Here is a 27,705-nt window from a genome sequence, read left to right on the forward strand (position 1 = left end):
TGATTACAAAATTTAAGATCAAATTACTACAGATATGTAAGGAAGAATATTACAGTGGTAGCCCCAGGAGAACTCTGCTTAGCAAATCACATGAATGGTTTTTTTTACATAGCGGTTAGCTACAAAACAATCACAACTTACAACAGATATTCAACACGCAATTAGTGACTACATAACATGAATGAAATACGCAACATCATTTCTTGTGTTCAAAACTGGAGATGTATTTCCTGGAAGGAGGACATTACAGTACAAAACCTTGCTCATGTGAGTAGATGGCTTTCACTCTGTAGCAAACAGCGGATCTTCATTTCCCTCTCACTGTATCACTTGCAAAGGAAGGTTCATGGTCTCCACTGCATACGCAGTAAACAGGGCAAGTGATCTTATTTCACTTCACGGATTGAGGCGGAAAGAAAATCTTGATCAGTCTGTCAATGCAAGTATAGAAAAACAGGAAGTTGTTGAAGACAAATGATGGCTATAACAAACCCTCAAAAAAATAAGAATTCAAGGTACTATAGTGATGGGCATGTCAAAGATCCTTATGAATGCAAAACTGAAGTAAGGAGACTGTACGATGAATATAACAAATTTCCTCCTCAGATTCAAAAAGAATTTCCTTTCATGGATTATGTGGACTTTTAGCTAGAGCTGCAAAACAAGACGGATATGATAAAAAACAAATATTATGATTTGGCTCGAGATCTCGTTATAGAGGATAGTTACAGAAAATTGCATAAGGAAGATATTAATCAACTTGATAGTAGTACTAAAAAAGAAGAGCAACCTTCAGATGATAATATGCAAAATACTAATAATGGCACGAGTATGCTAACAGGTAATTGGGAGGTAGAAGTATCTTATGGCGTTGTTTTCACTAGTCTTTTTGATGAGCAGGTTAATGGCCCATGTAGTAGAGTTGACCAAATTGCCAACGTTGGCAACTCTAGCATCTTATTTGGTGACATGGAAATTAACTTGGATGAATTTTATAGTGATACCAGGCTGGAAGTGTTATCAAATTTTGAGGAGCAAATGGATTGCAATGTTGTTAAGATAGATGATTTAGCACACATTGAGTTCGAAGATATATTTGAAAATGTTGTTCCCCTAGGTGATGAAAAATTAGAAAATGCTACGGAGAACAACCCATTTGTGTTTGCAAGAAATGGTCAAAAACCATTATCACTCCTTGACTTATCGGATATGTTTTTGGTCAAAGAGGACAAGATTGTCCAAGTGTTGATGAGGATGGATGATTCTTCCAATTTGATTGAGGATCTCATATGGAAGGTTGTGATGGAAGAGAGGCATGGTAATGTATGTGGTGTCACAAGTCCTCTTTTACATACTATTCTTGAAACTTTAAAAATGATAAAATATGAGTACTTGCAACTATTAATGGATAGAGATCTAGCAATAAAATTTGGAAGAGACAAGCAGAGTGAGGTAGATGAGCTATGCCTTCAATTGAGCTTAACACTTTATTCCATCTACAAAGCTGAAACTCAAACGAGTGAGGCAGCCACTTATGAAAAAGATAAATAGGGTTCAAGGGCACAAGAAATCACACAAATAATTGAAGGAATTCATAAAGTGGGTAGATGTGAAGGCAAACAATGTGATTCAATCACATGTTCCCCGTTTGAGACTTCTTATGGCGAGAAAAATTCTATGGACCAGCAAGTTGATGAATCTGAAAATTCTGATTTTTATGACAGCAGTTGTACATCTTCACATGAGCACATGGTTAGTGATATCACAAGTGAGGATAATTTAGAAATTTCAAGTAATGGTGAACCTTCCTTTTATGAAGACCTTGACATGAGTGAGAGTAATTATGTTGGAGTAGGAAGTTAAGATTTATCCTTAACATGCTCTGAGGGATTTTTTAGCTTACTCAGAGTTTTATCACTCAGCTCTTATGAGATGGCCACGACCTACTTGTTAATTGGTGATTTTTCTTGGATCAATGAGTTATTTACAGGTGAGTGGGGAGATCACACATTACCCTACGTTCCACATGAGGTGTCTACATTTTTTATTCAGCAAGGTATTGAAGACAGTGTTAGCACTCATGGTGTTGGTGATTCACCAACTACTCTTTCATTTACCCGATTTCATGGTGATTGGGTAGTCAGGCATTCAGGTGTTAATAGTATCTTACATCTGGCAAATTATGCTGTGTTGCTACACAACCACATGATTATGATCTGTGTGTTCCAGCGTTCTGACATATCAGAGTTCCAGAGATTAGGATTACTCCTTTTCCACCAGAGTAATATGGTGGTAGAGTCGGATTGGCTGAATCTATCATTGTCATCGGTACAGTTATTGCAGGAGTGGTACAGTAGTACAGTGGTACAGATATCACAGGAGCTGGTCAGTGCTATCTCAGTCAGCGCATGAGTTCTTATTTGGGATCCAGGGGGAGCATCCCTATGCATTGCCTTTTATCGGGGGGCTAGGAGGAGAGTTTGGTCATATTATCTTGGGGTGGATATTGGTATATTGTTGAGCTCCCATCATCACTTGATAATAGAGACTCACAGGGTCACTCATGGCGTGAGGCATTCATTTTGACTGAGGGTAGTGGCACACGGGGCAGCAGAACATGACCGTTGGTGTCCCTTTATGGTGAGACTTGGGATCCTGGCGTTCAGTTATCTGGCACATTGATTCCTATTGTATTGTTTCACCATTCTGAGTTTGGAAAGATGCATGGTTGGGTACATTGGCTGAGGAGTAAAATTGCATTCTCGAGGCGAGTATGGGATCCTGGCATTTGGTTTCTACAAGTATGAGCGGATTGCTCGAGGGCAAGCAATCTTTGAGAGGGGAGGCTTTGTAATATTCCCTTTTTTTGAGACATTATTATTTTGTGTGGCCAACTTACTTCGCCTAGGTTTCGGGGGCGAAAAGGTTCTTTACGGGGTTCAATTCGAGATTTGGCCTAGACATTTCCAATTCCAGACCCAATAGAGCAATTTTGGCAGGTTGTTCAGATGCTTACTGTTTTTAGTAAGTAATTAGAGCTCAGTATTTTCGGTACCTCAGTGTTGGGTTGGAAGCGTCTCATCGAGAGCTTTCCAACAAGCTATTGCACATGCTTATTAGAGTTCATTTGGTCAGTTATTTTAATGCCTGATGACTATATGGTTTACTAAGTGACTATTAAAGTTCATTTAACTTGTCACTTTATTTAAAAAGGTACTATGTTCACTTAAGTGACTAAAGGACAAAAAAGGTGCTTTATACCACATTGCTTGAATGAGCGTGCATCACATTGGCAAAAGTAATAAAGGTACAACAAGCCCCATACGTGAAAATATATGAAGATTATAATATTTAAACAAATATTAATTTGGGAGCTGGAAACAGTTGCTGGTTATTTTTTCTAGGATGCAAACCCTTGAAGAAGCATTTGAAGGTTGGACGCAAACCTAGCCTTCTTACAGGTTTCATCTACATTGCCAATCTGACTGTCATTCTTGTTTATAAGATTGGATTACTTGAATTGTTGCACGTTATTGTATTGCTGTTGTATAATATAGTAACGCATTTGTGGTTATGTGTTAATTCCTAGTTTATATATGTACTTTCTGAATATTGGTGAAATCAAATGAAGTTTTCTGAGTTTCCTTGTATGCAAATCTGCGGGTTACAAGTTGGATTAAGGTTTTGGAATTTGTATCAAATATTGGCTTACTATTCGGATTTAAATCTGCAAATATATATCACAGTTTTTTTTGGTAAAATATCTGGAAAGAGATATTACAAAGCCTAAACTCCAAGCTTCCATGTATGCCAAAGCCAATGTTCATCAACTTGTTTCAATAGGCAACTTTTAACTTTGAGATCATAGACATTGCTTTTTGTTTTTTTCCCTCCAACAATCAACCTTCCTAATTGGCTTTTCTAATGTCACATCTTGAACTACAAAACATCCATTGTCACATTTGACTAACACTTAACAAATTGTATTTTATTCCATGAGCATACTAAACATTATGTATTGCTAATGTGCCATTTATGTTAAGTTTGTAGCTTCAGCCGGATTGATTCGATCATGAGATCCATTGTTGATGGTAAATCATCAGTTAGACAAATATATATATATTATATTATATTTATAATATATATTATATATATATGGTTATTTATATTATTGTTAAGATATTATTATTATCTAATGATGATTAACCATAGAGACATGTCTCTTCATGAGACATGTTTCCTCTCATATTTATAAGTCTTCAAATCTACATTTGAAATACACCAATAACAATGGTAGTGTTATTACATTTGCAGAAAACGATCCTAGATACTTCAACCTGGTATTAGAGCAGGTTGTAAATGTAAGAATGTAAGGCATGGTAGAAAGTTCATTTTAGAAAAACAGAGAATTATAAAATATCATCCCTGATCAAAGATAAGAAAAAGGGATATAATACCCATGATGGAAGGAATGAATAGATGTAGGAAGGGAGCGACAAAGTACTAGCGCTAGATATTTAATGGTATATTACTCCTAGAAGATAATACTAGATGAAAGATTACAAGCAATAGTCCACAGAGGAATACAAATTTATAATAGATGGTATGGATAATATAGAGATATAGACAAGAATATGGTAAGGAAGAACCTATCATATTTATTGATTCAAACAATAAAGGTTAACAAGTAGAGACAAACCATGACCATGTAGGGAATTGCATATTTACAGAATATCATGGCTACCAAACATAGTTCAATAGGAGTTCTAGTAGAGGCAAAGAATCATGTCTATGCCAAGAGAAATAGTAACCATCACCTACTATTGAAAAAAAAAAAACTAAGATGGGAGTCTTGACATTTCACCACTTTATAAGAAGAGGTAGGAGAATCTGAAAGATATTCGGGAAAAAAATAAATAAACAAGGTACATGGTTCCGAATATTAAAACAACAATATTGATGATAGGGATGAGAAAGACAATTGTAAAACTATGGACTCACAAACCACAGGAAATCTATTTAGAATTGAGAATCACAGAATAAAATATGGGCAACAATAAGGACATTCCCTTTGAGATCCCAAAAGCTTTAATCAATATAGATGGTGGCGTGGGCTTAGGAAAAGCAAGGAATAATTAATTGAAGCAAATATTCTAACTATTGTGACAAGGATAAGATGAACATAATAGTCATGGCAATAAGGAGTCTCAGCCATGGTTAATGCAGTCTACAAATATTAGAGCCTAGTCAGCGATAATGCTAGCAACAACTATGGAAGATCTCAATATTATTGGCATCAAGTTTTGGAAGTTTGGCATCTGTAATGAAGATAGACAAAGAAAGGAAGATACCAATCACCCATGAACAAGAGAATAAGATTGGAGGAGATAAGTAAGAACCCCGATGGATATAGATTAATATTTTAGTTACCCATGAGTGTCAGATGGTTGAGATATAATATTAGAAATTATTGCTCACCTTTGGGGCCAACACATTATAATTGGTGTTCTCTTCAACGATATAAGTGCAAGCATCTACCTTGGTTGTGATGCATAGACATTTCAAAGGGCCATCGATGATACAATATGAGAGACCTCTGAAATATGGCATCCGTGAGACATATATGAAACAACAACTACCAGTAAAATGTTGGCAGTTGCAAACCCACAATATTATGACACCACGTCATATTGTTTACAGTGCCCAGTCATTCACAATACTAAGCAATCCATCTCCAATGGTGGTAAGAATACATAAAGGTTTCTGTTACAAACGTAATCAGAACAACTCAATGCATGGACTGTGATCAATGAACATGAATGGTTGACAACCATGCACATACACGATGAACATGAACCCAAGTTAAGACATAACCACGATGCCAAGACATAACACACACAGTACTAAGTCATACTACCTTAGCCATGAAGAATGATGTACATGTAGATGACTAAGTTGACAAGGCCCCATAGTGAAATACAAAATGTTAACTAAGGCATCGATATGCTCTACAAGGAAAATGGAGACCATTTCAGTCATTGCGAACAATGCTTCTAGGGTAAGAGAATAAAATAAAAAGATAAGGAGCAGAAGTTACTGAAGACCTTGGCATGTGGGTGCATAGAAAGAAACATCAAGATGAAGTCCAAACAACCATACATGATTGGCATTAGAAAGGAAGCAACATTGAGCATGGTCATTCTATTGACCAAAGAACAACAAAATATGACGAGAATGTAAAGGAAGAACATACGTGCCACTTTTCCTAGATCTTCTCACGTGGAGGCTAAGAAGAAGATGACGTTAATTTAGTAGCCCAAATTAAGGTACAAGAGTATTTTCATTTAGGTAACGTTGAGAAGGTACAGGGCATAGGTGCATTGTAAGAAGAGTTTGAAAAGTCAAATCTTGCTTTCGTAATGAGCTCAAAAGAAAACAGTAAAGGCTTTGCATTTATAAGGTAGAAGAAATCCCAATGAGTGGAAAAAGACATCAAACAAGCAGACCCATTGTGAGACACCCATGATCCACACACTATTAAGGGGTAACGAGACCCTTGCAATTGTGACAAGCATGTAGTGGAGATTTCTAATAAAATATTGTGTGCTGAGGCCCAAACATAATAAAGTAAACTAAGCATTGAGTTGAGATGCTAGAAGAAACTATAAATCAGACTCTCACAACATATAGAAAGGACTCACATTGTGATGGACATCATTGGGTATTTGCTCCAAAATAATGAGATACAGTATTATTTTCGTATTTTTGTTGTCAACCTTTTATTTGTATTTCTATATGTATTGTACGAGCAATTTTCCTTGTTCTTCTCTTTGCTTCTTGAGGATATTTTTGCAAGAAGAGAAGAATAGTGCATTAGGAATGTTATTGATTCATTAGCATATCATAATCAATTTCTTAACTATATCCATGCATATATTGTTATTTGCTTTAGTATTATGCTCTTGTTCTTTTCCATGATTCCTAAGATGAAGTTTGTCACATTTGATGTGATGCAAAATTGTTCGATGATATAAGAGTGGTAATGTCACATTGTGGGGGGGAAATAATATCAATGTTCAATTCCCACCTGAACCATCTTTAGAAAGGAGATGTTTGATTCTCAAATGTCTATGGACCATCATGTGTAGATAAGTTGTTGTCCTAGAGTGCCGGTAGTCATGATAACAAACGTATCATGATCATACTGCATTTATCTAATCATTATACTCTCTCTCTTATTTGTAATTCTATACATACTAGAAGAGTTATTTGCCTTTATCTTTTTCTTTGTTTGAGGATGTTCTTGCAGGAAAAGGTCGTTACTTTACACATGCTACCAAAACATTGTGCAAACTCAATCTTATGACAGTAGCTCGAAAGAAGCTATGATCTAGAATTCATTAGTCATCCGATGATGAGATTGGATAAAGTGAGGCTCTTGAAGCAAATATTCTTAATGATTGAGAATATGAGTATTCTTTCATTTAGAGGGAGTTTGACACTTCTTCAAGGCAACGCAAGAGCTTAGAAGATTAAAACTTAGATGGAGTCTAAAAATACACGTGTGTGATTACATGATTTTGATGGGCCTACTCCTATGTACATAATGAGGAAGTAATGACTTATCACCCGAAAGTCGAAAGATTGAGGGAGTTCGACAGACATCCTTGGGCGAAGAGAATCTCTAAGGGAGTAACTACAGGACTTGACTCCCCTGGATCATTATTCAAAGGGAGAATTTTAAGGTGCAATCCCTTGTGAATGATATCTTCTTTGAGGGAGAAGTTCTAACTGAAATTCCTTGTAATGCATTCTTCTCTGTGAGAGAGAAATTGAGGTGAAAACCCTTGTTCAACCCTTTGACATGGTTCATGGTGGTTACTATTTTGCATATATGGATTATGTCATGTAAGGTGACGATCTTTCATTAATATATATATATATATATATATACAGGGTTGCTATTGTAAGGTGACAATCTTATCAATAGCTTGACCTGTTATCATGACAAATTACGTTAAGTTGCTGTCCCAAAGTATTGGTAGTCATGCTAATAAACGTATCATGATCAGGCTACATTAACTTGCTGTCCCGCAGTTTTGGAGATCATGATACTTGTCATGGATGACAAGTTGATTACTAGTTATTTGATTGACTTCATTAAGTTGTTGTCTCAGAGTGTCGGAAATCAGATAACTCATATTTTACTAGGATATAACATATTCTTTTGATAGGCATCAAGGATTTTTGATGTCAATGCACATACCAAAAGAGTATAAGTATGATGAATATCATATGATTGATATTTCTTGTTGAATCATACTTCAGATTATATTGAAGGATAACATTTAACTTGATGCATATATGTTGATATCTGTAAATATGCCATTCCAGGAATATCATATTGAGATGATATCTCTTCATATACTTGAGAGCACAATGTGTTCTATAACAATCCTCCCTAGCTAAGAGGGAGTGTTGAGTTTGTAGCTTCAGTCAGATTGATTCGATCATGAGATACATTGTTGATGGTAAATCATCATCTAGACAAATATTCTTATATATATAATATACTATATATATATGGTTATTTATATTATTGTTAATATATTATTATTATCTAATGATGATTAACAGTAGAGACATGTCTCCTCCTCTCATATTTATAAGTTTTCAAATCTGCATTTGGAATACACCAATAACAATGGCAGTGTTATTACATTTGCAGAAAACGATGCTAGATACTTCAACAATTTATACTTAAGGTACCTCCACCATAAATCTTGATTCATGATTTATCTCCAAATTTCACTCGGCCACCAGTCCAATTCGTAAGATTGAAGAACTTGCCCCTATCGCCCCTCATGTGATTATAGCAGCCACTGTCTATTATCCATAAATTCTGTCTTTTTGCATGACAAGCAGTTTGGACAATCATAGATTTTTCAGACTTCTTTCCTTTCTTCTTCCATGCTTTCTTTGTTCATTCTTGAGATTGTCAAGATCACTTGAGAACATGTTTCCAATCCTTCTTTCCTCAACAAATCTCATGTTACATTGTCTTGCAATATGTCCAACATTTTGACAATTATTACACATCATGTTGAAATCTTTTAAAGAATTGAAAGAATTTCTACTAACAAAGTTTTTCTTCTTGACATAACTTTAGAATCAGCTGCTTTATGACCAAAGCAATTGCAGAAGTACCATAGAAATAGGGATATAACTTCTTTGCTGCAGGTCTTCTTGTAGGAGGAAACCATTGTGGATGCCTTTCGGGCTGTTGAACTTTAATGAAACCATCATCACTATCCATTATGATTTTACCAAAAGAATTACTTGTGCTAGGTGTTTGACCCTCTTCAAAACTCAAATCAGATTGATTGTTGTCTATTCTTTGACAGGCTAACATTTCATCTAACATATTTGAACTTTTCACAAACTAAATTTTTTCTCTTTTCTGTTTTGTCTTTGGAATTGTCCAATTTCATTCTTTAAAGCCACAACTTCACTTTCTAATATCAAACATTCTTCAGACTTCAACAAAAAAATAGAATTGATTACCTCTACTCTTTTGTTGGCTTCTTAATCTTCGATCTTTAGATTGATGATTACTTGACAGTCTTCTTCAAGTTCTTTCTTCAAAGCTTTGCTTTCCTTTAATACAACAATCTTTTGTTTAGTATTCACCTTCTTCAATCTTCTCATTTCGTTTAAGGCACATAATAATTCACCTTCAAGATCTATCTCTTCTTCAACATCATGCAAAGCTTCATCACTCTAATGAGTGACTCAACCGCCATGAATAATGTCTCACATTTTTTAGCATCAGATTTGTACTCATTGCTGTCTTATGAATTTGTAGTCTTCTTCTTTGATGTATTAGCTTTTCTTGTCCTTGGAGGAATTTCTCTTCTTGTGCTGAAACTGATTCTTGTTTTCTTCTTGAAGTTTTCTTCATCATGTTTGTTTTCTCTTTCATAAGTTCACTTAGCTAAAAAGTGCCCAACCTTCCCACATTTGAAACACTTATATGATAGTTTCCCTTTGTACTTGCCAAAACCCATTTTAATTTTTTTAATAAGGTTTGCAACTTCTTCATTAGTAGAACAATCTGATTTAGAACTTTTCTACTTCACTTTCCTTGGAGCCTTAAACACATCTTCTCTTTTGAATACATCTATCTTCACCACCATTTTTATCTCTAATGTCATAAAAATCATCAATTGTAATTATATTATGATCTCTGGCATCTTCAATTGTAGAGATCTTAGAATCATATCTAGAAGGCAATGATCTTGGCACCTTCAAAATGACTATAGAATCTTTTATATCTTCCTCAAGACCTTTAATGGTATTAACAATCTCATCAACCCCAAGAAGACAGTCCACAATCTCCTCTTCTTTCATCTTTAAGCCTTCAAACTTTGCCTTGTAATTTTGTAACTTCGCTTGCTTCACGGAGGCATCACCTTCATAAATGCTCCTCAACTTGTCCCAGATGTCTGTAGCAGTTTAACAATACATCACTTTAACAAACTCAGTTAGACAGAGCACATAGACTTGCATTTTTTGCCTTAGCATTATTTTCGTACTTTCTTTTCAGCAGGATTAGTTAAAAGAGTTGTAGGCATTGAATAACTAGTTATTATAGACATCCATGCATGAAACCCCAAACAAGACAAATAGCATTTAATTCTAATCCTCTATAAAGCATAATTAGGACCTATGTCAAAAGGTACCGCAGGCTTCTGTGTCCTATCGAATGACTTCTGCAACTCCTTTCTGCTGCAGTCAGTGGTGCAGCTCAGCAGGAAAAGTTTGCCATGTCTTTATGTAGTTAGGTGGCGATAAGGACTCTCAATAGCTGCGTATATGCCGAAAAAATAAAAAAATAAAAAACATATGTGCCTTCCCATGGTTGAATAATGCACGAAGTAGAGAGTCATGTTCACTGCTGCACATTGTTGACTTGTTGGCTGCTGCAAACTGGTCACCGCTCTAGTCAGTATGCTATTTTTAAATTAGATTTTTTATAAAGTTTAACTTTTAGGGTTTTTTATCCTTATATTCATTGTTTTACAAAAAATATTAAAAATACATTTTTGTTCTATGTTTATAATAGAGTTTACATGATATAAAATAATATTTTATTTATCTTTAATTAATGTTCAATATAAACATTTCATTATAAAATTTTAATATTTAGTTATATTTAGTCTATGCATTAGTTAGTAAATATTTAAAAATTAACAAAAAATTGAATTTAAATTAAAGATTTATCTTGTCAATTTATGAATATTTTAAAATTTGTTTAATTTATTTTAAATAAAATAAAATTTAATAGTTTTATTTTATTCAAAACATATTTAATTTTAAATATAACTGTAATAAATATTTGTGATTACGATTTCTAATGTGTATTGTGGCTTTTATTTATATACTAGTATACATGTCATTGTTGTCCAATGAATTGGGTAGTTAGACGTTTATGGGTATGGGCACGACGGTGTCGCTTCATTGGCACTGTGTCATATGTTATAAATATGGCATACACTTATGTAATTGGCATCATGTTGGTATTGAATATTATTACTTTGTACAGAAGCATTTGATGAATGAATAATACTTTACTTTGTTAAGTTATATGTTTATTTCCTGTTACCTATGGGTTGAACATTTGGCGCCGTTGCTAGTTCAAATCCGGAGTGGCAATGAATGGAAAGAAGAGGATAAATGGGAATACCTATACCAGACAACAAGAAAACTAATGATGAGAACAAGACAAAACTCCTAGAAGGCGAGCATGAGGCGACCTAGAACTTCCACATCTTGTATTGCATAAGCCTCGAAACCTTCGTACAGAGAGAGGCCATGAAAAACGAGGTTACACAGGATACTGTGTGGGATGCCATGCATGCAAGCCCAACAACGAATAGGTTCCTAGACCAACTCCCCCATTTAATTGCACAAGCATACCTGTTGCAGAAAGGACGCAAGGAAGAAGTAGAACAAGAGGAACATCGTCAACAAACCCTCAAGAATTTCTATGAGAGATGTACGGTGTTGTGAAACTTAGCCATGAGCTTTTGAGCCATGATACCAAGAGCACTCAAGAGCCTATAATAGTCGCATGAGTCAACCACATGATGTATACAAATTGAATAGATAATAGAGCTCTGTTTTGGTTTTTGAATGTAATGGTTATGTCAAATGCCCAACCTCTTAAATAAAAATAGGAACTTGAGGGAGGGTATTGATGAATTACAATCTGTGCGTGGAGATTTAATCGAAGCCAAACGAAGGCGACAACTAAGACAACTTGTCGAAGAACGGATTGTGGGGCGTATTGGTTCCCAAAACCGTAGATTAGAATCCTACAAGCCTTGCTTGCTCGATGTTGGGATACCTAATTTGTTGTGGCCAACTTGACAGGATCAATCAATTCGATTTAGATCCTCTGCATTTTTGGCTCTGCAAGACCAAGGCCTGTACACCTGATCTTGGACAACAAACTTGGACCTAAGACATTTATAGCAGATAGATACAATGCAAAGACAATTTTCCGAAATGGCAAGATTTTAAGGAAACTTCTGGATTGCTAATGTTGAATATTAATCTTTGAAATACGATTACTTTAATGAACTTGTGAATGCTGAAATAAGATTAAAAGCGAATTACTAAAACAAATAGATATCAAACCTTTAAAAGAAAAAGATTAGAATATTGCCAGCTTATTAGATTGAGAAATATGAGTGAGTTAATGATCAATGCTGAAATTTAAAAGGGCGATAGAGTCAAAACTATACGTTTCACATACAACTTTATGATATGATGTATATTAAATCTATCAACAATACAATTATCAGGATGCATCAAACTATTTCGTTTTTATGCATATTTAAACTAGTCTATGATGTTTTAACCCTTATACGGACAAAATAGATACAAATAAAGAAAACAATAACAATATTTCACAATATTTGTATTTGGGGTTTAAATAGCAACAAATAATTTGATCCACTTATCCAAATAACAGATTACTATTAGAAAATAAAAATGATCACAAAGGACGAGCTATTTAGTAATTTAACTCTAAAGCAAATAAAAATCTTACTGATTATACTGTGGAGAAATTCGTGTTGAAGACACTCAAATGTTGATGCTCCACTCAACACAATTTTATATCACACAATAACAAAATATATGCCCAATAATTTTGCTATCCAAGAGCTTAGTTCAACTTCAATCTCTTCCAGAAAAGGAATTATAATAACATATATGCTTCAGGAATGTAGAGGGTTTTTGAAAATATAATGAATGGTGTCAATTTGATTTTACATTACATATATTTATAGAGGACCAAGCAGTATCGGTTACCTCACCAAACGTTGCATCTCTTCATTAAAAACTAAACAATATTTAATTTTTAATATGATTTGAATTTTAAGCGGTAGTTATATCTTTCCCATGGCTTATAATATTTGATGCGATTTCCCTCCACTGAACAACGATTCGGAGCTCATATTTTGCAATATCCTCCCACATCATCTGCGTGGACCTCTCCTTCATCGCACATCCGTTAAAACTCTTGATTACTCTATTCCTTCTGCATCCTCATCTAGGCACTTTGCGTTTGCTCTGATATGTCCTCGGATACTCTTGTGCGTGATGGTTCCCACATTTGAGCGTACACCTGCCAAAACTTATACGGGACACTGTAAGTAAGAATATAGGTAATAATTTTATAGGAAACACTACCAGAAGGCCTTGTGGAAGCTGTTGATGCTGAGAAGAACAAATTCGACTCCATGGATTGCATATATCTATTTCTGACGCAAAGTTTCTTTATGCTCGACTTTCATGCCATCATTTGTCTTTTGTCCTGTGACTTGGAGAATAATCGCAAATTTGTTGGGGACACTTGCATCTTTATGGTTTGATATAGTCTTCTGTATCAAAAGCTTATCAATATTTATGCTCCAAATTTCTTTTAACTGCTCAGAAAAACTCCTCCGTGAATGATATTCGTGTGTAGTGCACATCTTCTACCAATATCAAACACTTGTAAAATATTTTGAACTCGAATTGCCATATGATGCTTGCAAATATCTAATACGATCGGCTTGATGTTTTGAATGTGGGGTGACGCCTTTTGGCTGTGCAAAATCCAATATGCTTGTTGCTACTTTATCAGATATGATCATCATAACGATCTTCTACAGTTAATTGCTAAAGATTGGATATGTACATGATGGTGCTTTATGATTTGTGTATGCCAATGTTCGTTGAGTGAAATTCTTGGCTTCATCTCAAGGCAAACACTCTACATCAATCAAAACACGGACCAACTCTAATGCAAAGAATGCTGAATGTGTGTCGTACATCTGATTTGCAACCTTTACTGGAAATTGTCTTCAATCTACATTAGAACGTTTTGATAGAGGCAACCATGTCTTGAAAAGAAACTGAGCACAAAGCTAACTGCTGTTTCAAATAGAGTCTTTCCTTTTGTAAAATCATCTCCAGGATACAACACATAACAAATCAACAAACTATGCCTTGCTTGCTCCCAAGAATTAGATAATCTCCTTAAGGATGGATAGCTACGGATGAAACAGATGCAGATTGGGGGTCAAAACTTTGGGCACCATCAGGGCAGGTGGAAGAATCATCAAGTGTGGTAGAAGGCAACCATGCGAGTGGCACAGGAACCACCGAAGGGTGCCATAGTTTGCCTGAACGATAAGGTATGGAGCAACGAGGAGTTCCTCAAGGAAACACAACACAGATTAATTGTGCTTTAGGAGACAAGGGAATAGTTTCTACATTTGTCTTGTACACAATTGCGAGAGGGAACCTTGTGAAGTGGGAAAGGAGGCAAGGCCAACAGAGGACATCGGGGCACAAGGAAGTGTCAGAGGGACATTGCACGGTGGTCAGAGTAAACTGCCGGGACCAATTCCTAACAGTTTCGAGACACAATCGAGTGGTACACACACAACTGGTCGTTAGAGGACAAGAAACACAATGTCTCAGAAACAAAAACTCCCGCAGTTCATAAGCGACAGGAAGGAAGATCCTATACGACATTGCCATATTGTGAAACCATATGGACCACCAACTCGGTCACAAATGCAGACGAGTGGTTGCAACAACTTCCAGCCACCCTATAGGGAGTGGTGGTGGATTGGTTATCTGATATGGACAAGGTGAAGATCAATGCATGAGACAATTTCAAAAGAGAATTTCAAGCAAAATTTCGACTATTGTAGGATTATGAGGGCATTGTCGAGATCTACAATTGCAAACAAAGGAAAAAGGAAACCATACGAGCCTATAATTGAAGGCTCAAGGATCTTAGCAGGATGGGTACTCAACCCATCGATGAATTAAAGAAATGGTGGTTCGTAGAACTCCACGGAGCATTGAGAAGGAAGATGAAGATAGTCCCACCCACATCGTAAACAGTTGCCTACAATCGTGCCATGAACTTGGAAAGTGAGGGCAAGACAACAAAGAAAAAGAAAAAGAAGGAAGAGTAAATCCTCATCCTCCTCTGAAGAGGAAAGCAGTGCCACCAGTGACGAAGAACCCAACAAGAAGGTACAAGCCCTCCAAAAGGACATGGAGCGGATGATGGAGTTTAAGTACATGAAGGGAACCACTAGCCGTATAGAGGAGGGAGAAATATGGTGCACTGATTGTAAAGAGAAAGGACACACAAGGGGAGCATGTCCTAAGAAGGCAATGTGCGATATTTGTCAGGTTTTGGGTCATTCTATGAAGGAGTGCCCCTATAACATGAAGATACAAAGCCAACAAATACTCTTCATGCAGGAACAACCATCCACCTCTGGCACTAATAATGAGATGCAAGGGAACAACAACAATGCCACATGTGATGGTTACAAAAAAAACCGCCGAGGGGGAGGGGGTGGAAATGACAACAAGAATTAGATGCAGTATGACTCCAACGGAAGGCCCATAGTCCAATGCTGTGCACGTAGCCAATGGGGCCACTTTGCCAGAGATTGCCTAAAGGGTGACACTCCTTAGAAATTGTGTCGATGGTGTGGTCCAAGGGACCACGAAGATGCCAACTGTCCAAAACAAGTGAACCTCCCTAACATTGAGGTGGAGAAGGTCCTCGCCCTCACCCGCAACTAGGCCAAATAGGCAACGTATCCAGATCCTCGCACCGAGAAGCAAAGATTGCAGGAGGCACAAGAAGAAATATAAAGGGCAATGAAGGGTAGAAAAGATATCAATGGAACTACTTCTGGACAAACGGAGGTGAACAACTTATTGAACTAGATGTTGCAAATGGAGGTGCCCATCAAACTTCAAGACCTCTTACAAACAGTACCACAATTGAGGACGACATTATTAAACACTTACACAAACCTGCCAATGGTATTGGAGACGAATGAACAACCAACTTTACCATGAGGGTCGGCCATAGACCCCATGTTGCTGACAGTAAGCAATGGCCTTCACTCGGTGGTGGTTGAGATGGGAATCCTCAGAACCATCCTAATAGACACCATTGTGGATAGTGGGTTTGGGGTGAACGTCCTTCCCGAGGAGACATGGAAGAAACTCGGTAAGCCTACCCTATGGCCGACCACATTCAACTTGCTCGGCACCGACCAGTAGGGGATAAAGCCGTTAGGGACCTTGGTGGCTCAACAGTTAATCATTGGGACACAACCATTTGTGCTTGATTTCGTTGTGATTCCCTTGAAGAAAAAGGGATATGACACCATTCTTGGAAGAGGATGGCTGGTGGCAGCCAAGGTGAATCACAATTGGAAAAAGAACATTCTGTTTATGGAAAGCGGAGGGTGGAAGTTCACCATTGACCTCCAAACACAAATGGTAAAGAAATGGCGTCGTCATCGGAGTCCTAGTCAGATGGGGAACATCGGATGGATGAGGGAAGAGACCGCATGGATCCGAATGATGAAGGCATTTTGGAATTGAAGGAATTTTGAGGAGATGAGACTAGTTCAATGAATGGACTTTTCCATTGGCAAATGGAAGACTGAGCAATTCCATTCTTACATGCTTGGCATCAAGGAACTTGAAGGGGAGAAGGAGGTATTTCCACCAGAGTTTTTGGAATGCAAAGAAGGCAACGCAGAGGTCAACGAGAGTCCTACCCATCACTTTGAAGGGAAAGCCATTAGATACGAAGAGCCATCAGTGGAGGCCACTAATCTTGGCAATATGAAAAACTCGAGGAACATACTTGTCAGAGGCAATTGGAACCCCTACTGAAGGCTGCAACATTTAAAATCTTCATGGACTATAAAGATGTATTTGCATGGACTTCTAAGGATTTAAAAGGGGTCCCACCAGAGATGTGCGTTCACTGCATACCTTTGGTGCTCGGAGCCATACTTGTGTGGAAGTGATCGTACATAATGAATAAGAACTACGCAGCACACGTAGGTGAGGAAATACAATGAATGCTAGAAGCCTACATAATATTCAAAGTCCAAATAGGTGAGTGGGTGTCACCAATCGTGATATCCATGAAGGACGGGAACCAAATCCAAATGTGTGGACTTCTGGTTCCTGAATATTATCACGGTAAAAGATCCCTTCCCCATCTCGCTCACGGACACAATTCTTGAAGAAGTGGCAGGACACAAGATGTACTCCTTCATGGATGAATTCTTTGGCTATAACCAGATCTCCATTGCTGAAGAAGATAAATTGAAAACTACCTTTGTGATGGAGGATGGAGTATACACTTACAACCAGATGCCCTTCGGATTGTGTAACACACTTGCCACATTTTAGAGAATCATTTTACACCTTTGACAAAATGTCAGTAGGCAACTTCCGAGCATTTTTTGATGATTGGTCCATCTTCAGTGGACAGGACAACCACTTGGCGGCACTCCAAGAATGTATGGTAAGGTGTTGGCAGGCACGGTTGACACTAAACCCTAAAAAGTGTCGGTGCATGGTTCCTCAAGGCAAATTACTTGGGCACATTATGTGCAAGACAAGATTGAAGGCCGACCCGAACAAAGTGCAGGTGATTGTGGAAATGGAAGAGCCCCGATAGAGGTAACTGGAGTGATCTCTTTTCTCGGGCACATTGGATACTACAGACGGTTCATAAAGAACTACACCCAAATTGCTCTTCCCCTCGACAAGTTGACACAGAAGGGAGAATCGTACGTTTGGAGCTTCAAGCAGGAGACTTCCTTCAAAGATTTGAAGAATAGATTGTTAGGGGTGTTTATCTTGGCATATCCAAACTAGGACAAGGAGTTCCACGTCCATGTGGATGCTTCTAACTTTGCCATAGGTGCAACATTGGCGCAAATTGGCGACCATGGCCTTGATCACCTAGTATATTTTGCAAGTCGGCTGCTTTCAAAAGCCGAGAAGAATTATAGCACCACTGAAAGGAAGGCCCTCGAGATGGTGTACACTATACAAAAGTTTCAATATTACGTCTTGGCTACACCATTCACCTTTTACGTAGACCACCATGCACAACAACCTTCATTAGGCCAAGCATGGAATTGATGCACTCGTAAACCTCTCCAAGGGTAGGTGAATCTCCATCACCATATTTGACTAACTCAAAAACTGGAGAAATAATGGAGATTGTGTATCTTGCATCACCCAAAAACTAGTCACTCTTTATTGTCTCTATCACCCTCTTCCCCTGCTCTGTTTTGGAATCAACCCACCGATTCCATTTGTGTGTCATAACCATAAGTTGCAGTGGCTCCTACAACTCAAGTATTCTCTCTAAGAGAATGTAATATGAGGCATACCTACTCTCCGCTAGTTTTAGGAACTCCTTTGCAAAGCCCTTAAAGAGTGCATGTGAAATATGATGATTGTAGATAAACATCTACACCTCTCTACCATCATTAATCACTCGTCTAATCCAGTCAATCTTTCCCAAGTCTTTGAGTGCATTATTCATGGCATGCACATAACATGGAGTCCAAATATGTCTATAGGCTGCCTCAATAAGCTTCCCTGCAGCTTTGCACACATGTGCAACATCTGTCACCACTTGGACCACATTTTGTGGTACAACCTCCTCAATGGCCTCCCTAAGGATGTCAAATTGAAAATCAGTGTCTTTATGACGTCCTGAACAATCAACTGCCTTAAGAAAGTAAGGGCCCTCAACACATGTGACCGTGATGTTGATGAGCGGATGATGTCTAATGTTCGTCCACCTATCCATGATAACGCTGCATCTGGACTCCATCCAAGATGCCTTCATCATCTCCATCAAAAGCCTAACCTTCTTAGACTGCCTATCCAGGATTGTGGTTCTCAACTTGTGCTCACCAGGTGGCACAAATGATGTCCCTCTGTCCCTTGCCACCATGGACATCATCCTCTTATAGTAAGGAGATTGAGTAACATGTCATGGGATGCCATTGGCGAATAAGAACTGACCAATGGCATCCTCTATCTGCTCCTTTACTTGCATATTAAACAAATCAGCAATGGATTTGTGCTAGAACTTCTTGCCTTCCTTTTCTTACTGTTGTTGTCCCCTCTCGAACTATGAATGGATAATGGAGTGGATGTGGAGTCTGAATATGTCCCAGACCTCTGATGCAAGATATGTGTAGAAGTATCTCGCTGCCCCTGTGACTGCTGAATAGCCTGAACCTATTGCCTATCATTAGGAATGCCCCACAATTTGTTTATTTTAATTCTGTACTTAACATTTTTAGCATTTTCAAGGAACTTGCTACGACTCACACCATATCCAGTCCAAAAGAGGTGTGAATTAACCCTTGTAATGCTGCCATATCATTCCACACCACAAAAATTGCATTTCTGTTTATGTGTACTGCCACCTGTAGCTGTAGGAAATGACACTCTAATAGCAAATTGTTTTAGAGGGGATTTGGGATCAAAAGGACTCCTAGCAAATGGTGCCAAAGTATCAGAGGGGTAGCCAATAGAAGCTGGTCCTGTTGCAGCATAAGGCGGTTCGGATTCTTCCTCCGGTTCAGTCTGATGCTCAGGATCATTCTCGGATAAACTAGCACTTTGACTTTCCTCATGCACATCCATGTCTTCTGCACTTTGACTAGAGGCCATTTATACACTGCATTTCACAAAAAATATAGATTTCAGCTTAATTAGTAAATTAAAATGAAAAATAACTACGTTTAGCCTAGTTTAGAATTTTTTTTGTTGTTGTTGAAAAACTAACTACTTTCAGCCTAGTTTAGAACTTGAAATAACTTTAAGTTTCAACTTTCAGCATAGGTTAAAAACTTAATAACCAAAACCTATTTTGTATTTACTATTTGCATTTTGATTTTCAGCATAATGGGATAATCATTATGCATTCAAAATTGAAATATCAACAACAACAAAAATAGCAATGCATTCTAAATTTCTAATGACAAATTTGAACATGTAGTTTTTGATAAAAAATGCAACAAACTAGAATGCAAAACAAAGGAAAACTAAAACTAAAACTAAAAACCCTACCTTTTGCTTGCTGAAATCACTTGCAAGGCTGAATCTTCTTGCTCCTCTTCCTCCAAGAGATTTTGCAATCACGTGCAAAATCACTCTCCAAGCTCTCTCAAACACTTCTTCTCACTTTGCTCTTAGCTTTTGCAAAAATAGAAATGTCAAATGTGAGTGCCAAATGTAGTATGAATGGCTTTTGAAGACTTAGAGGACCCTATATGGGACCCACGTAGGTTAGGGTTAAATTAGAAACAACAAAAAATTATAAAAATGCTATTTTTTTGCTTTTTGTCCCCCACAACTGGCCACATCCCATCACATCCTGGGTGTGGTCAAGGGATGCCTGTGGAGCCCTCAGGTACTGTCCCTCTGCACCTGAGTACCTGAGTAGCATACAGGGATGGGGACGGGTGCAGTGGCGGTGGGGGCACTCGGGTGCAGCGGCGGTACCCGTACTGGGGATGTACGTGCAATCGGTTTTGGGGGGAGGGGGGGGGGGGTGGGCTAGGGTCGGGTGTGCGTCCCTGTGTTACATTGTAATTAACCCCTGATGCACATGATTAATAATCAGTGATTTAACATTTACTGATTTGGTATATATAACACACACATATACAATCAACTATATTATAATAATTAACAATCATTGATTGTTGAAGTATTGATTTTTAATATTGATATATAAATCATTAGGTTCGCAGCATATATATATATATATCAATCACGTATTTGATTAATGATATCGTTGACATACTAAAATGGCAGTTGTTATCAGTAAATGGCAATTATTATCAGTGACATGTCTCATGTAGAGATATGTCTCTTCGACGTCTTCGTGAGGCACAAAACCTTTTACTAATATATTTATATGAAGGCGATCCAATACTGAGCGATGTACAGAAATCATTAACTGCAGACAATATAGTATACGGTCTTCCATCAACTGGTCTCAGCAATATTGATCCATATCATATTAACATTAATATACAGCGGATAGAGATTGAGGTATCTCTGTAGTATTACTGCATATAGCAGTGATTCATTCTATACTAATGAACTCTAGGATTCGATCCTTATATATATACCTCTGTATAACAGAAAATTAAACTTAAAATTCTATTTACTTATTAATCTGATATAAACTTAACATTTAGCACCTTGGGTGATTCTCCTCAATTCTTCAAAGCCATCATCTGATTCCTTTGGAAGTGTTGCAGGGGCAAGAAATTTTTGATCTTCTTGCCTAATTGGATGTGTTAGGCGCTATAGATATCCTTACAAAGCTATGTTTTTGCTTTTCAATCTCCGATGTTTTTCTTCCATTTTCTTTATCCGTTCTTTCAATGTTTGGGTGGAATCATCAAATTCTAACATTAACTGCACCTTGTTTGCATGCCCCAGGTCAATCATTGTCACATCATACTCTTTTGGAGCAATTTTGTCATTGGCCTTATCAGTCCTTAGCACTTCTAAATGTAAAAGTTCGGATCTTGATTCATCCTTGGTGATTTTGGAGAATTTCTTTGCCTTACTTTTCCCCACTAGTTTATTTATTCGGCTAAGAAATTCTTGCAACTCCAGCGTAGGATTAGTTTCTTCCATAGCTTCTTTCCTCATTCTTTCCCCTAAACTATTCTGGAGCAGCTAACTGTTGATTGTGCACTTGTAATTGTTTTGGCTTCTGTATATGGAATCCCTCATTAGGAATGGACTCTTTAGGATTTCCCAAGTCTTCAACCAACATTATGTCAAGGCATTGTTGGATATGGAGATCTGCTTTTGAAGGAGTTTCTTGCTCTTCTTTCCTTTGCTGGGCCAATTCTCTGGAAGTATTGATACTTTGTCTATTTTGTGGTTTTGGAGTTATTTGAACCTCTTCCTATAACTCTCATCTCATGCTCAATCCAATCTATTCTGAATAAAGAGGTCAACTCCTTATATGCTTGGGGGATTGTTTGGTGATGATGGTGGTACTTCTGGCCTTTGACTTTTGCATGGAGGCCTTTCACTGAGGACATCCTACCTTTTTTTGACTCCATATCCTGGACAATACTCTTCCCTTTCCTACGCTCTACCTTTTCTTGTGGATCTGTTGGTGCAGTTAAGGCATTTTACCTTGGTTAATTCACAACTATGTACTACTAAACATTACTTAAGCTTACTTAGGGAATTGCATAGGAATAGTTCAAGCATTTCCACTTTATGTGGACATATCATGCCATTATTTATCATATCCACTTATAGTGGATGGACTCTTCCACCTTTTAGGTGGGCGATCTACCTTTTGTGGTCTTATCATTTTATCATACTCCACCTCTGATGCACATTTCGATACACATGGTGTAGGAGAAACTCCACTTTAGGTGGTGATAGTTGTTACTGCATTCCATTTATGTGTTGTCTCCAACTATAGTGCACTTATCACTTTATAATCCTCCACATGTTGCACATACTAATTGCACAATGGAGGATGATCCACCTATAGCGGTCATGTGCTTCCGCCTTGTGTGGATGATCAGTTATCTCCTGGTTATCATATTCTTTTATTACATTGCCTATATAAGCTAACACATCTACATTGTACTCATCCATTGCAGTTCTGCAGTTTAGTTCAGTTATTTCATCATTAATGTGAATACAATTTGTTCTTGTCCATTGTCTCTCTTGCTTTTGCACTATTGATTGTCCACTAGATCTTGGGTTGTTGCTACAGGCAAATTCTTACAATTTATTTATTTCGGTCACGTGCAGGAAATATCTTATTCAACTTCAAGTGACTGCAATTTTATCATTATGTGACTTCTTATCGCTGATCATGTCATAAGTTAGGTGCACATTTTTTGCGTTTTAGTTTGCTAATGCATTGCTTGACCCACCAGCTAGTGAATTTTGTGACTGGTTTGGATAATGTATTAAGATTTGCCATTCCAGGTCCATACCAATCTGGCAGTTGAATCAACTTATTCCTCTCGTTGTCGAAATCATGTTGAACTGAGTTCAAATCTTCTTCTACTTGATTTGGCACTGGCTATATTCCCATATTCTACTAATCCTGACTCCTGAGTGGTAATTTGGAACACTTCTTCAAGTTGCATCCTATGCCTATACTTTTTGCTAGCCACCATTCTTATCCTATTATATGGGTCAAAATCCGACCTTGCTGTATGATATGAGAGATGGTAAAGTTGTAATTCTTCTGCTGATCTTTCTGCTGTGGACAATGATGGGCTTACTTCATCAGAATTACCCATGATGTTTGGGAATTGGACTCCACTTTTCCTCCTCTTCTTTTGGATTTTATCATAATCTGTCAATTGCCTTGTCACCTCCAGTAGCACCATTGTATCAGTCAGATACCTTGGAAGCTTGTTGGTATAGGAAGAGAATCCTTGAGGTTGAATGTAGGTCAATCTTGGGGGCTGATGATCCACGAGCCATTCTTTTCTATTAACTTCATTGCTTCTTATGACACCCTTATGTGAACAGTTCCTGGAAGAGACCTGCCAATATGCATGGTGAAGGTGTCATCGGCTCTTAGGAAATCAAGAATTTTATATAGGAGCAATTGAGGGTAGCACTCATACACCGAGTTGTTTTGGACTGTATACCATGGGTCCCCTACACTACAAACCTTCATAATTGGCGATTCTTGCTAATATGTATACAATATAACAGCACATATAATAAGACCCGGAGTGTTCCAAATTCCTCAACTGCTCATCCAGGTTGTCATTGGTTAATCTTTACTCCATGCGCCATGTCTTCGATGAAATAGAATATCCTTGATTTGAACATGAATGAGTGCGAGCGTCCCATGAGTTGGCTGAACATCGCCAATTCTTGTTTGAAGCCCATGCCGACAAGCTGCTTGGGCATCATGGAATGATAAGGTTTGGAGTTTTGCATCCACTTACAATCGATAACTTCCATGCATCCATCAACTCTAGACAAATAGAGCCTTAACACCCTCTCCTTTGTCTCACACCATGGAATGATACATTGGAATCCTAAATGCTTCAGCAATTGTTTCTGGGGTAAGATTTGCCAACAACTTGCCATCAGGAGCCAGATTGATGTTTGTCCAAAATTATAGTACTTTGCACATTCAAGAACCAAATCTGGGCACTGTATAGCAGGAGGGAACAAGCTGCCACCACAATTCCACTTAGGTCAACTTCTTAGCTAGGAATGATGGATAACATCCTTGATGGCCAAACATTCTTCTTCTTAATTCAACCAGATTAAGGGATCCCAAGTTGGTGTCGCCAACTTCGTTCTATTTTGACATGATTTGTGACCCGGAAGAAATCCTTTGAGCTCACTCGTGATTTTTTGCTTATCTTGACATGCTTGCAACCTTTCATTCCACCATTCAACTTCTCCAAAGTTGCTCTTCTCAAACTCATGTGCTCCTTTCATGCAATTTTCCTCCTTGGGCATGTTTTAGATTGGGCAGAGTAATCTTGTTTGAGGAGGAAAATCCTTGGCCAAGGAGAATTACTGCTCTTGGGCACACTTGAGACATATTGGAGGATTTACCTTGCGAGAGATAATTCCTTGCAGATGGAGAATAAGCACCCACGAGCACTTGTAGACTTGGGAGAAGGATTTTGCCCATACTTAGCCATTTTTTGGTCTTTACTTGTTCTCTCCAATCATGAGCACATATTAGAGGGGGTCAAGGAGTTTTCTCATACATAATAAAATATTGGACACCTTGCCATCTTCAGCACATTTGAGACTTGGAGGAAATTCCTTGCACCAGGTGAGATTGTGCCCACGAGTGCATGTGGAGCCTGAAGAATGTATTTTTGAGTTTTCAAAGAATCCTCCATTGTGGTGGATTCCCACTTGTGGGCACACTTTTGTCCTGGAGGAAGATTTTTGGAGTTAAAGATGAATCCTTCATCATGGTGGAATCCCTCTTCTGGGTGCACTTTTGGGATGGAGGAGGAATTCTGCTATTAAAGAGGAATCATTTGTCATGGTGGATTCCCTTTCCTTAGCACATTGTGGAGGCAGGGAAATATTTTGGATTGTTGCCATACCTCAACTAGATTTCCTCATTTTAGCCTTTCACTTCAATTGACCTGGACCTGGATAGTCTCTGTTTCCTTTGCAATCAATGCATAACTATTGCCAACAGAAAGACTTATTAAAAATAGTAAAATCACCCAAACTCAAAATTAGGCCAAACAGAGCCACAATGAGACTTATTAAAAATAGTAAGTTCATCCAAACTCAAAACTAGGCCAAACAGAGGCATCATGAAACTTACTAAAGCAAGATCATCAAAGCAGTTCAAATTTTACTGTTAGTCATTTTGGAAGATAGATATCCTTTCCATACTTAGCCAAATTCCATTATCCCTCAATCATAAAACTTCTTTTCTCATAGCCAAAGGCAAATGACACTTTATTCCTGAACTAACATAAATCATCAGCACCCATCCAAATGATTGGAATACTCTGAAACTATGCCAAAACTACCAGAAACTCAAAGCAAACAACCAAGAGAGCAAAAAAATATAGGGGGTCTCATTTGCAATGGGATGATGTGTGAAAAGTTCACGACACAATCATATCTAACACAATGTTGAGCTTTCTTTCAAACTTATCTGTAAGATCTTTCGAATTCGTTTTCTCTCTTTTCATGTTTACTTCTACCTCAAATTGTAAAGGAGTTTGTTCTTAGGATATTGATGTTGAGTTTTTCTAAGTTCCATTTGATGATCTCTTCTGGCTTTTCCATTTGACTGCATAAGAAGGAAATCTCACAAGCTGGCAAGATTTAGCTCTGATATTTAATGAAAATATCCCAAGGAATGTTTTATGAAATTTATCCAATTAAAGCACTTTTTTTGAAATTGGTTTGTTATATTTTTTTAATTGGTAGGATATGTCACAAAAGATTGATTCTTGTATTTCCTATTAGCTTTATAAATTTGCATGTCAATTATCAGTGCTGTTGAGGGATTTGGAACGAACATGCTAAGTTACTAAAAGCAGCATTACAAACCGTAAGTCACCCTGCCCATTTTTCAACAAACAGTTTGGTTTGTCTTCCGACTTGGATTATAAATACCACGTCTTTTGTATTGGGATGATGCTAATTCGAGTCTAATATGCATATAATTTGATGTCAATTAGAATTAACCTGCAGTGTTTGCTAAAAATATAGCTCATGGGATGATAGACGGAGATGCAAGTTTTTAGTTGTACATTGTAAATTTGCATGAGACAACTAGGCCATCAGGCTAGTTGGGTGATTTTCGACTGAAATTTTGGCATCTGCAGGTAGCAGGTGGCCTTTGCGACAATCTTTTGACGTGCATTGTGCGTGCATGGGACTTTAAAAAGCCTCTCTTTATAGCTCCTGCAATGAACACTTTCATGTGGAACAGCCCTTTCACACAACGGCATTTGGATGTACTTACTGAACTGGGAATTTCATTTATCCCACCAATATCAAAGAAGTTGGCTTGCGGTGATTATGGAAATGGTGCGATGGCAGAACCTTCTGTGATAGATACTACTCTCAGGGCTTTCTTTGATGCTTTAAAAGAGTGAATTATGTATGAACTATTTCAACACATTTTCTCATTAAATGAGAATGCCATGGCACCATTGACTGGTATAAAGTTGGATGTATCCAAAGTAAACTGAAGAATCATATTTAAAATTTCTTCTAATTATTCTTGCTTTCTGGTCATTTTATATAGGGCTCTGCTGGGTGTTTCCTGTTCATATCATGTTTGCAACTGAGATGTCATTAATGTGAGTTTGTAGTAATGAATTTGATTATTCAAGACCGTGTGTGTTGATTCAATTGGTAATGCATGAGCTGTATCATGAAGGATCTAGGCCAGTTTGGCAGCTGGAATACAAGTGGAACAGGCATATGTAAATTCTTGAAATTTTGAATTCTCCATTTGGATGCTCCAAATCGAAATTGGAATAGGAATACATATTCCAATTTTGGCTAAAAAATGAGCATTTGCAATTCCACCTAAATAGGTGGAATTGAAATACATATTACTATTCTAAGTTTATTTATTTTAGAAAACATAAATTTTTGGGTCCGTGAATTCCCCATCAAAATCTGGTTGAACCAAACAAGAATAGGAATACATACACCCATTTTCTATTCAAGAATAAGTATTCCTATTCCCATATTTATATTCCAACAGCCAAACTGACCTTTAGCAGAAATGAG

General features: G+C 37.5%; 1 protein-coding gene across 1 annotated transcript in view; it reads left to right on the forward strand.

Annotated features, from left to right (window-relative positions):
- The window catches only part of LOC149572318 (putative phosphopantothenoylcysteine decarboxylase), a 70,863-nt gene extending 43,679 nt beyond the window's left edge, over positions 1–27,184 (forward strand). Inside the window, exon 3 of the mRNA XM_089813522.1 lies at positions 26,787–27,184. Within this exon, the coding sequence (XP_089669648.1) occupies positions 26,787–27,059 (273 nt within the window). The 3' untranslated portion in view covers positions 27,060–27,184. The remainder of the gene's footprint in view (positions 1–26,786) is intronic.
- The last annotated feature ends 521 nt before the right edge of the window (positions 27,185–27,705 follow it).

This window comes from Cupressus sempervirens, chromosome 2, assembly GCF_028749045.1.
Source record: "Cupressus sempervirens isolate cs-2001-9-10 chromosome 2, ASM2874904v1, whole genome shotgun sequence".
Lineage (NCBI taxonomy): Eukaryota > Viridiplantae > Streptophyta > Pinopsida > Cupressales > Cupressaceae > Cupressus > Cupressus sempervirens.